General features: G+C 48.0%; 1 protein-coding gene across 8 annotated transcripts in view; it reads left to right on the top strand.

Annotated features, from left to right (window-relative positions):
• The first annotated feature begins 1,088 nt into the window (after window positions 1-1,088).
• The window catches only part of MTMR3 (myotubularin related protein 3), a 76,468-nt gene continuing 65,090 nt past the window's right edge, over window positions 1,089-12,466 (top strand). For all 8 annotated transcript variants that reach the window (XM_029964906.1, XM_029964903.1, XM_029964900.1 and 5 more), the window contains exon 1: window positions 1,089-1,295. In XM_029964906.1, the coding sequence (XP_029820766.1) occupies window positions 1,280-1,295 (16 nt within the window). In that variant the 5' untranslated portion in view covers window positions 1,089-1,279. The remainder of the gene's footprint in view (window positions 1,296-12,466) is intronic.

The raw sequence follows: 12,466 nt of genomic DNA on the forward strand, positions 1-12,466 counted from the left end.
TTGCATTGGATGATCTCAAGGGTCTCCTTCAACCTTGCTGATTCTGTGATTCTGTAGTTTCGTGGTTCTGTGATCCTGCAATTTCCTGATTCTATGTTTCCCTAATTCCGTGATTCTATAATTCTGTGGGTCTTTGATTCTACAATTCCGTGATTCTGCAACTCTGCGATTCCATGATTCTGCATTTCTGTGGTTCCGTAATTTCCCGATTCTGTGATTCCGTGGTTCTGTGGTTCCATGACTCTATAATTCTATCATCCCGAGATTCCGTAGTTCTGTGGGTCTGTGACTCGCCGTTCCACAGTTCCCGGTTCCCGCTCGCCCGGCGGGTTCCCGCCCCCCCCGCTCCCTCACGGCCGAGGGCGGGAGCGGCGCGCGGCGCCCGTACTCCCCGCGGGCGGCTGAGGCGGGAGGCGATCCTGCGGCGGCCGCCATGTTGTTGTGGCCCGTGAGCGCGGCGGCGCGCCCCGACCGCAGCGACCCCGGCCCGGCAGGGACGCCCGCGCCCCGGATCGCGGCGGGGCTCCGCGCCATGCCCCTGCCCCGGCGGTAAACGAACCCGCCGGCGTGCCCGCTGTCCCGCGCGGGAGGGCCGGCCCGGCGCGAGCCTGGCGGAGCGCGGCCGCGCTGTCACTGAGCGGCCGCACGACGCGACCCGCGCCGCGGGTGCGGGGCCGTACCACGGGCGCCCTCAGCCCCCGCTCCGCTCGCCCCCGCCGGGGGCAGCCGGCAGAGGCCGGCTCCCAGGGCGGCCTCCTGTGCCGCCGTGCCGCTTCTCTGCGGGGCCTCGGCGGCGGGGGCCGGGCAGCGGCTGCCCGCTGGGCCTCGCCGGCAACGCGCCCCCGTGCCCGGCCCCGCGCGAGCGTCCGGGGTGGCCGGTCCCTTGGGGGGCCGGTTCGCCTTGGGTGGCCGTTCCCTTGGGGGCCCGGGTTCCCTTGGGGGTGGCCCCGTTTCCACCGGGGTGGCCGGTTCTCCCCGGGGGTCGGCCGTTCCCTGGGGTGGCCGTCTCCTCGGGGGGGCCGGTCTCCCCCGGGGGTGGCCGCCTCCCCCGCAGCACCGCCGCGATCGCCCCGTGCCGTTGGCAACCGCCGGCCCCTGCCCGGCTCCTCGGGCCGTGTGTCAGCTCCGCTCGGCTACCCTTGTGCGCGGGGCCGAATTCCCGTGCCTTTTATACCTGGGGCTTGTTAAGGCTTTTTATTGACATGGTGTTGCGGCTTTAATTGCGCCTCTTCCCCCTGTTCCTCTTAACAGTCCTGTTCTTTCACTGGGATCTGAGCAGATGTTGCCCTTCCTTGGTAAGTGCTTTGCCCCCCGATATGGAGCTTAAATGTGCGTTGAAGTTGTTCCCGCTCTTGTTGGCTTTTTATCAGCAGATGAGACCTGGTGTTTCTTCACATCTCTGCACAGGAAATTGATTTCTTTCCTTTCCGTGCACACTTCCCTCGCTGGGGGAAGGTTGGGTGTGAGCTTGTAACTCTTGCAGGCTTCAAGTGTTACAGGCGCTTTCCTGTGTGCTTCACCTGTTTGTTTGGTTGTGTGATGTAGCCGTGTCAATGAGGCTTTCTGTTGGAAGAAAGGAGCTTCTCTAGTGAATCATGTCAGGTAGTGCTGAGCGTGGAGGTGCAGCTTGGCTTTCTGGTGAATATAAAGGCACGTTTAGATTCCTTGGTGAGTCCACTGGGAAGGGACAGAGCGTGACGGAGGGAGCTATGACAGGTTTCTTGTAGTACCTGTCATGCTCTGAGCTGTAGATAAAGAGCTGAGCTGCCTTTTGTCTGTTACTAAAGCACGTGGTATTTGAAAATGAACTTTTTTGATGGAGGTGAAGGAGTTTTTATGAAGGAGTGCTTGTGAACTGGGGGGGAGGAGGCTGACATCTGATACCTGCTTTGCTTCAGCTGTTACTGATCGCTGTGGTTTGGGAGATAGAAGTGGTGCTTTCTTTCCTAGCACAGGAAATACTGAGCTGTAAGTGTTGAAACTTTGTGCAGATAAGTGAGGGCGGGGCACGAGGGTCTAGAATGCTTCAGTGACAAGTGCTTCTGTGCCTGCTTTGGGGCTTGGGGAGGGGACAAAGGGGCGCAAACAGTGGGGTTGACCAAACCATGTTGTTTTTTGAGTGATTGCACTAAAAGGTGCTCTTGTCCTACTTCACTTTATAGGAGTGATATATAGAGGGCCAAGTTCTCTTGCTGGCAGTGCTGTAGGTGCCTATCTAGGATGCTGTTAATATTCATTACATTAACTGCACTAGCAATTATTAAAATATCACTGTTAACCTGCTTAAGTAACCTGCCATGCAACCCACTAATGATACCACGGAGGTGGAGTAGGTCAGCTTGATAAGCTCTCATTGTATTTTATTTATTTTTTACATAAAAACAGCCATCTGCAGCTGGAGGAGACAGAAATGGAGCATGCCCAGGCTTCTGAAATAGAGGATACAATATTTTATCTCAGATCTCAATCCACCTACGTGCAGCCCAGGATGGTGGAGAGAAGTATGTTGTCAGCTTTCAGGAGTAGGAGGAACAGGGCTGTGCAGTGCTTAGCTGGCAATTAACCTGGAAAAAAGGAGTAACTTAAGGAGAGGGGGATCGTTGGGCTGCTGGAGTAACGGGCAAGTCTGCTGTAGCAGGGAAGAGGAATTGTCTCCAAGGAGTGACTTGGAGGAGCTGGGTTAGCAACCAGCCCAGAGTTCAAGATCTCTTCACCTGCAGAGATCAAAAGGCTGTGATGGCTGTTCCTGCCCTGATGGCTTCCTACTGGGAAGTGTAACTGGATATAAGGAGATAGGACTCTTCTACTTGGTATCGGTGGTGCCTTCCAGAGCACGTGACTCCAAACAGTGCATTAGAGCTTATCAAATGCTGTGAACTAGAATGAGACGTCCAGATACTTCACCATGCACTTGTTTCATAGTATCTTTCGCTGGCTGAGTCAAAGTAATGTCACGTTTCCTTCAAAATAACCTTTTAGGTGCTGAAATGTCTGAGCCAGGAGGTGCAACTGTTCTGCATTTGTCTCTGGCCTGGGTTGCTGGTGGTGTAAAGAGCTGCCTGTTAGATCCCATATGGGTTTGAAACTCTGAGAAATGAGCTTCATGACTTGTGATTCCGCCCCCCCTTCTAGATATCGGTGCCGTAACTTCCCAGTGCTGTCAGGAAAACTTGAGGAATGTGCCCAGCGCTCAATTCGTGCTGTGATCCTGTGAATTAACTGGATTGTTAAAAGACAACTATTTCTTTCTACATAATGCTTCAAAATTTCAGGCTGACTGAGTGGCTTTCGTGGAAGACCTCAAAGTGGAGCTGGTGGTAATTCCAGAATTTGAAATGCTGACTTTTTACCAGGAGCTCAGCTCCTGGTGCTTTAACAGCTTCTCCCTTGGACGGGGCAGGGTTGCTGTGTCCAGACTGGTGCATCGACTTGCATATGTGTCAGCTGCTTGTGGGATGGGCAGAGGTCACAAACCACAGCCTCCTTTGGTGTGAACTGTCCTTATTGGATTGTATTTTTCAGCAGAACAGCCAGAACTCTGCCCTTGCTTTGGGGGGAGCAGCTGAGAAGCTCTGACAGGATGGACTCGATGCCGTAGAAATCTAATGGTGCACTGGAGCATGAGTAGCCCTGACCTGTTCTTCCCCTCATCTGATCAGTAGTTTCTGGTGGTGGTGTGAGGGAGGTGAACCCCAGCTGGCTGTAGTGATTCCAGGGGTAATGTTTCATCCCGTAAGGAAGCCTCCAGTCTGTCCCTGCTGCTCAGAGCTGCAGGGAGTAGCAGCAGGGAAGAAATGTGCGTGATCTTGTTGCAAGCAGTGGTATGTCTCACCTTTAGTCTGTTCTGAGGTGTCAGGTTGTGCTGTTCTGAGCCAGAGGTGCTCTGCTCTCCTCCAGCCAGTGCCAATGTGCACCTGGAGGTGAGGCTTGGACCTGTGGAGCCGTGCGAAGTGAGCTGGGGGGGAGGGCAAACAGGCAGCTTTCTAGAATGTTGACTGACGTGGGGAAGCTGCTTCTGGAGTCACTGATGTCCGGCAAAAAGCAGTGTTTGTAAAGGCTTCACTTAAAATACGATTGCTGATTCCTAGCTTTGGTTCATCTTCTGAAACTTGGAATCTTAATGTGAAGCTGGGAAAGCAGCACTTGGTTTGACACCTGAATGTGGCTGCAGGTTAAGCTGGTAACTGGTAGTGGGCTCTCTAGGGCTTACTGGGGGCAACTGGGTATTTCAGAGGTTTTGTTCCCCCTCATGGGTGGAACAACAGACCTTGTGGGTCCTTATTAACCCCTTATGGGTGTTAATGCTAAAAATTGTAATAAGGTAACCATGGAAAGATCCAGCTGGAAGTTTTTCTGGAATTTGTGTGTGAGGCTGTTAATGACATTGAAATAGTTGTCATGGAGGTGGTGGAACTCTGAGAAGGGGAGAAAAACCCCCCAGACTCTGAAAGAACTGCCTGAATAAGGGGCTCTTGCTCTTCCTTGGGAGAGTTGGATTTCAAAAAACTTGAAGCTGGATGGCCCTTGTTCAGCAATACTGCAACTAAATTGTACAAGCTGCTGTATTGAAGTATTGCCACTTCTGAAAAGTGAATACTTTGAACAAGCTCCAGTGGAACTTGATTTTATTTTTCCTCTTGACTAGGAATGCAGTGAAAAGCTGTAAAGCAGCAGTGGCTCGGGGGCAGGCTGTTGTACATCACCAGTCATGCCAGTAATGAAATGTGTCCTCAATAACACATGCTAATGGATTTTAAGCAGCATTAAACTCCTTTTTTAGAGAAATTTAACCAAAAATACTGAACTGTAAATACTTCAAAATATAACTTTGCAGGCTGATGTTGAAAGAGGACAGAACATCAAAGAAACCAAGGCTTGGAGAAGCACCGTAGGTGACAAGCAAAGCAAGTTGTCCTTTGCCTTGCTCAGCACATCTCACTGCTTTCAGCCTTCATTGTGATGGACTGAGTAACCACGGTGGAAATGAAGCTGGGTTTGCTCTGCACAGCTTTCACCTGAGATGCTGATTGGGCTGATGCTTTTACTGACTTTGGTTGCTCATCAGGTTGTTCTGCAGCGTGCAAACAGCGTGGCAGTGCTCAGCTTCACGATTTTAGCTGCTGTGTATCTGCTGGAGCGTTAGAGCTGGTGCTACACTGGGCTCAGCTTGGCAAGTTGTCCTGTTGCCTATGGAATTAGCTGGAAGCGAGAATGAAATCTGAAAGTTAGTGTTAGTCCCTGGCTGTCGGGAAGAGCTGGGCTTTAGGAAAGGCAGGCAGAACAGAGCACCACCCTGACTGGGGTGTGTTCTTTACAGGGGCAACTGTAACAGGGAATGTCCAAATGTTTGAACTTCCCAGGCTGGACAGCAAGGGAGGCTTGGAGCTTCCAGCATGTGGCCTAGAAGGCAGTGACTATCCGTGTAGGAAAGACTTGTGCTCTGTTTTTCTTCGATATTTAGGTGTCTTCTTCCTTGCTGTTGTGTGTGTGGGTCTCAGCTGTATGTTCTGTGCTCCCTCCATTCCAGTTTAGTCCAGTCATTCTTGCATCGTCTGCAGAGTGATGTTGTCTTGGTTTGATTTCAGAACTGAAGTTGTTCTTTTCTGGGACTGTCTCTAGCAGATGTGCCAGGTCTAATGTATCAGGTTTAGCCTTTCCTGGAAAAAAGAATCAAAAAGGACTTTTTTCACTATAATCTCAGCTTCCTACTTTTCAAGGTAACGATGTTGTTAAAGTAACTTACTACCTGTATGTGCTTCTCTCATGCTTTACATTATCCCCATGGCTAAGAATTCTACCAAAGCCTCTCATTTATGGTTCTTCTTACCCAATTTTAAGAAAGATTTTCATCAGGGAAAACCAGTGAAAATGGTTTGAATCTTTCTTTAACTGAGATTTCTGAAAGCAAAGTAGCATGAAATAGATCTCTAGGGTGCCTGTCTGTGTGATGAAGTCTTTTGTGTATACAAGTCTAATAGTCTCTAAGTATTTTGGATTGTTCTGGTACTCTGAAGGTTTAGTTTTTAGAACATATAGGCAATATGGGGGGAAGTAATGCACTTGAGGTTGAATTTGTGGAGGAAGGCTGCTGCATTGCCATAATTAAGTCTTTGTAGTTTTTCTTTCCGATACCAGAGATTTGTGCACTGGTATAGACATTATTTATAGAAACACTGTTAGAACAGTTTTGTGTTGCCCTTTTGTGGGCCTCATTTGCTTCTCCAACTTTGGAACTGGAAACTAGGGCTATAATCAAAGCATTAATTCTGTGGTGTTACCTGGGAGGACGGAGCTTCAGGAAGAAATAAAAATAGTTTCTCTTTCCCTGTGCCTTTAAAAGAAGGTTTTGACTCTTCTATCAACCAGGAAAGGGCAGACTCGTGACAGAATGAGACTTGTTTTCTCCAGTGCTGCTTTCTCCACTTGTGGAAGTGCCTGGGGGAAACTGCTCCCCAGCACCTGAGAGGGGAGAGGCCAGAAATGCTGTGTGTGTGGGTTGACATGAGTCTGTGAAGACAAGATGCTCGGGGTTGGCTCCTGAGTGCCCTTGGAGAGCAGAGCAAAGGCAGGGCTCGCTGCAGGGCCTCTCCCAGCTCACCCTGAGAGCAGCCTTTCATGGAGGGCTCCTGTGCATCACACAACTCCCAGGCCCTGTGAGTGTGACTCCTCAGTTCCACTGAGGATTCTCCTTGACTGTTCTGGGCAAGTAGGATTCTTATTTTTGGGGGTTTCCCTATAGCTGGTGGCAAGATTTCAGAAAACAGATGGAAAACCAGATCTTCCCTCGAGTCTTTCTGTCATGTGGAGTTTAGCACAGCATAGGTCAAGGGTAGACTACTAGAATATTGATTTTGGTTGTTTAGTTGCTGGAAGTGGTAGTTGAAAGCATTGAAGAGCTGAGTGAAACGGAAGGCTGAGGTAAAGAAGTAGTGAGCATACAGAGGTTAAGAACCATTTGTTTGAACTGCTGTACTAGTGGAACTGCTTATGACTGTGGAGTCTTAATACCTTCAACATCTTACAGTAGGTGTTAGATGGGTGAGGGAACTTTCAGTACTTCTGAAGTGAAACCTCAGTTTTGTACAGGAGACATCAGAATGACCAGTCTAACAGCTGATCCCGTGTCAGACTCTGTCCTAGCGCTCTTACGCTGTCACCGCGTCTTTTCAAAATGAGGTAAAGTCCAGAGCTGCTCGTGGAAGTGGCTGCCTCTGGGTCTGGAATTGGTGGAAGGTTTCCTTGGGATTTCTGGGTTTGGAATTGGTGGAGGGCATTTCCGTGGAATATCCTACCTGCTAGTTAGGAGGGACCCAACAGCCTGACTCTGCCTGTTCTCCCTGCAAGCAGATGAGGACAGGGAGTGAGCTGGGGCTGTGATTCCATCTCTTGTAGCCGTAATTGGCCTTAATGTGTACCTGGGAAAGCTCTGCTTATTCCCTGCTATCTGCCAGAGTGTAATTGCTGTCATTGAAACTTAAACCAGAGGGAAGTGAGACGCTGGGAGTTGTGCTGGTTGGGATGGTGCTGTTTGCTTTGAGACCTTTTCAGACCTGGTGCTGCATTTGCTGCAGCTGGAAACTGTTCTCAGTTTTCTCGCCTCCAGCCTTTGGTGTCTCTCTAACTAAAACTGCTCTTATCAAAGCTGACTTTTACTGTTCTGTGGGTCCCTCAGTTCAGGCTTTTCAAATACTTGTCTGTCTCCTGGCAAAGAACAGAAGAGCCAAAATGAGAGGCAGTGAGAATAAAACTCACCTGCCGTATCACAGAGCAGCTTTGCTTGAAAAGTGATGTGAGGACATCTCTCTCCACTGTGCTGCCTGGTTGCTGTGGGCTGACCAGAGCGAAAACACTCTAGTTGTTTTGACCTCATAGCTTTGATTTCATTGTATTTGAATTTTCTTAATTTCCTTTTTGTTTCCAGTTCTGAGAACAAATAGTCAGTGTAATGTAGGCACTATTGAACTTTTGATCCGTGAAACCTGGCTAAAATGTCTAAGCAGATTGCATTTCTAGGTTTTTTGATTATTTTCCTTTAATAAATGGAAGCTGAAAGCAAGTGAAGTGTACTTAATGTAAACTCACAAGTTTACTGCCTCTGCCTGCAGACCTTTCCTTTCCATCTAAACACTGTGCATGGGTTTTTTTAAGAGTGGATAAGCTTTTCATCAAATTAATGACTAATCCTTATCAAATAAGTGTTCATCTTTACAATTAGGGAACAGGAATGCTTAATTGTGTGCTGATTGGTGAACATACTAGCCATGAGTACATTTGAGAATTCAGATTCTTAATTTTCTCTCACTGCTGGTAGCAGGAATTTGCTGTGAACAGGGCATTATATTCTGGTTGGATACCCATTATGATTAAATTATCATCTTTGTCTATGTTCAGTGAACCTTTCTTTGAGTAACTTCCAAAAGAATGCACCTTTTTGCACTTTGGGAAAATCTGAACTCTCTGAGGAAAAAAGAGGAAGATGGAAGAAGGGTAAATATTTTGAGGTCTGCTCAGCTTTCCTTGTAGGTTTGGCTAATGGATTATGGTCAAGGCATAGTTGTGTTCTAATGCAGAATACAATAGCTTGCTTGTTTTCTTTTACTTTGGGCTGGAATCTCTTAATCCCTTCAGACTCAAGCATGAGTATCACATGATTTGGAGGTGTTTGGTTAGTGTACTTCCCTGCTGCAGAGCATCCCTGTACGTAACAGAGGAGTAAATTGGGACTGCAGGGAGAAGCCACATGGAAATTTTCAGTTTTGGAGATCCAAGTGTTGAATATTTAGTGCTGGCAAAACCATGTGGTCAGTTGGGCTGGAAGGAAGGAAGGAGCCCGGATACCCTGCTCTAAAACTCCAAGTTCATTATAGAAAGGACTGCAACTTCAACATACTGACACTGCACCTGTATGTCCAATACACCTGCAGTGCTCAGGCCATGTACTAGGGGATCTGTAGGGAAACTTCCTTGCAGGAAAACTGGTGGTACAGCTAATTGAGGGTCCTTCTTTCACAATCTGTGACCACATGGGACATCAGTGGGGTTATAGCTGTATAAGTAATGCTCATAAACCCTTATTAAAGTAAAAGAATAATAAGTATTCATTAACAGTGAATTTCTAAAAGTAGTAACTCCTTGTATAGTTGCATCATGGTACCACCGTGCCTGGTTACTGTTGTGTTGCTTTTCCCCCTTTCAGTTCTGCAGGCTTTAGGAGCTGGAACCAAAATGCCTTCCACACGTCCAACTGGAATTTTGGCTTATAATGACAGGATGAGTGCTGGCACTTGATGAGGGTGGCTGCTAACCACGGACCTGGGGACAGCACTGGGCCGGGGGGTGCTAAAATAGAACAGGATTCCCTGGAGTGCCGAAATATGGCAATGAAGAGGATGGTGAGAAGACTCCAGGGAGTTACAGGATTGAGTCTTGAGTCTTGGTGCTGCTTTTGCAGAATTTGGTCCCTTAAGCTCAAGGTCAGTGTTGCTTTCTGGGAGCTGCTGCTTGCCCAGGTGTCTCACTGCAGAGCCACAGGGGTGACTGGGGCGCTGCAGTCGTGGTGGCTCTGTACTTAGCTCGTTACTCCAGGCAAATTACCTTTTCCTTCTCAAGTGTTGACTGGCAGGTTGGTTGGAGAGCTGTCTGGCTTTCCATTGCTGGGGCATTCCAGCTCCTCTGCAGTGTTTGCAGTGCACAGGCACTTCTTCCTGGGAGCTCTGGGAAGGCTGGGGATCGCCGAGCAGCGGGAGGGGCTGAGGATGGGGGCTCTGTAGGTGTTGGGTCAAAGGTTGGGCTTGATGATCTCAGAAGTCTTTTCCAACCTAGTTGATTCTGTGAATTCATTGAAGGGAAAACAAGCAATACCAAGCCGACTGTTGTAATCAGCTGGGAGCAGGAAGCAATCTTGAAACCGGCTTGATACTCTGCGCGCCTGTGGAGCGTGGTTGGGTCCATCCCTCCACTGCTGGCACCTCAGCTGGGGGGTGTGCTGTTCACCTGCAGGAGTCAGCCTGGGCAGCTGGGGACAAAGGGTTTTGCTTGACTTGACAAGTATAAAATGGTTATACCAAAGACAATGAGAGCTATTTCTTGCTTTCCTTTTGAAGCCTGGTTCTTGGCTGAGCTGTTTGTGTCAGGCCCCAGCTGAGGAGCTCCCCTGCTCTGAGGGTCACACCCAGAGCACAGCCCTATTACAGGTAATGGGGCTGTTGCCTCATGCCCGAGCCCGCCGTGTCCCATTCAGCTCTCAGGTATGAAGACTTTTCCTCTTGCATAAGACAACTTGATTTGCTGGGCTCGGGCAGGAAACAGTTGGCAGCTCCCTGAGGAGTGAGTTCCGTGCTGCTGTGCCCTGTAGCTTATTTTTCTGAACATTAGTATTTCGAGTTATTGTCCAGCTTTTTAAACTGTACAGCTGCCCCAGGCTGGACCATGGCTCTCACAAAGACAGGGATTACCTGCTGCCCATGCTGGATGCAGAGATCCTTCCCTGCTTCCAGCAGACTTCATGCTCCTGGACCCAAATTGTTTGGTATTCAGAGTAGAGACACAGCAGGGCTAAGCCTCATGGACTTGAACATATTTCAAGAGCCTCAAAATTGCAACATGGCTCAATTTGCCTTTTCTCTTTTGAATTTCTAAGTATTTCTAACTACTGCATTTATTTTTTCTGGTTCTTCCAACAAAATTCAGTTTTTGGTCTCATCATAAATCCTCTCTACCATGTGTCAATCCCAGCAGACCAAGTCATGTACTAGTTAAGAAATGATTTTTCTATAAATACATTACAGGTCTAGTAACATTTGTTATTGAGCTAAAGTGACTTCACTTACCAAAAGCAAGGAGTGCTAAGTTAAAACAAGCCAAAGAAGCTGGTCTGAAGTGACTTGTGTCATGAAAAGGACGAGAAAGGACTGAAGGTTTTTGTGCAATATTTACCATATTAGAAGTAAGCAGGTGGGCTGGGGAGAATCTAGTTAAGCTTACAGTTTAGTGCCAAAACACCCTCAAAACCTAATTTATGTGCTTCAACTCCCCAGTTTTTATGCTGCCTCTTGCCAAGACAATTAAAGAATTCCTAGAGCTAGTCTGAATTTCCAGGCTGGGTTTGGAATATGAAACCCACTTCTGCAGGTGCAGAGAACACTCCAGCCTGTTCAGGTAGGTTGGTGAGTCTCGGTGGCTTTATTGCTGGTTTATTTGATTTTTCAGGAGTCTGGAGATGTTGCTCTGAAGCACATTTGTGGTGCAGTTGCAGGTGTAGCCAGCTGGGTTTTTGCTGCTTGCAAAAGGTCTGCTTTTAAGCTTCCATGAATTGATGAACAGTAAACTTGAGGCTGGTGTTGCAGCACCTGTTTTCTAGAGTTTCAAGCCTCCTGTTTGACTCTGGAAAACTTAGGAGGAAAAATTTAGGTCCCTGTGTGGTGTTGATATTCTTAAGATCTGCTTAACTATTTGTAACTAATTAAAATGCAGGAGGTGAAGGAATACCCTGGGGTCAGTTCAGAGAGGGCTTGTGCAGCTGAGTGAAGATCAGCTGTGGTAGGAGAACTCAGTGCATCCATCACGTCTGCAGAGAAAACCCAACCAGCACCTTGTTGCAGCAGCACTTGGGTTGTGTCATTGTGCTCTCCCCTGGGTCACCTCATGGTGAGTGTTGGTGAAAGACTTGACTTGGCAGAGTTTGGACATGTTGAAACAAATTTGATGGCTTGAAACTTGTCTGAAGAATCTGCTGCTTGTCAGGTGACTCCCGAGATGCTGCTCTACCTGTGACCCCTCAGAACATCACGACCTGGTTACTTTGATTATTTTTTAATAACATTTTAACTCAGAGGTTCAATGACACATTGGCAGCTTATTGCATGTCAGAATGTGAAAGAGAAAGTGTGAACCTTTCTGTGGAGCTGGGAATCCATAGATCAAACTGGGTGAGTGACAGCTCAGCCTCTACATGGAATTCAGAGCGTCTTTGCCATGTTATAAAAAGCTTGCTGCCTGGTGCTGATCTGTTCCTCCAACACTGAGCTTTTTGTAACCTTTAAACTCTAAGTATAGGGTAGGAATTTATCCAGTTAAAACCTGCATTTGTTTGAAGAGTTAACTCCTGCCTGGTTACCTCTGCCCCACATCTCTAGATCTCAGTTATTTGAATACCAAGGTGTGTGTCACTCACTGGGTAGGGAGGTTTTTCCTTTAGCAGAAAGAAGTAAATGTGACCTGCAGAGAGCAAGCAGCTGTGCCTGTCTTGCTACACCTTTCTCATTCTTCAACTTTGCTTATTTACAGTGCGGAACTGTTAAATTAGGATTTAGAGTTGGTCTGCAGGTGAGTTTTTGCCTGTGAAATTCTGGAAATACTTCTGAGATTAGGGCCTTAATTTCAACCTTATCTTGAAGTGATGTGTTTTACGTTGTCTCTGATGTCAGTTTTACAGGCTTTCTTTTGGGGAGGAATGGGGAAAAGTCCT

The sequence above is a fragment of the Manacus vitellinus genome, unplaced genomic scaffold, assembly GCF_001715985.3.
Source record: "Manacus vitellinus isolate BGI_N305 unplaced genomic scaffold, ASM171598v3 scaffold_84_pilon, whole genome shotgun sequence".
NCBI lineage: Eukaryota > Metazoa > Chordata > Aves > Passeriformes > Pipridae > Manacus > Manacus vitellinus.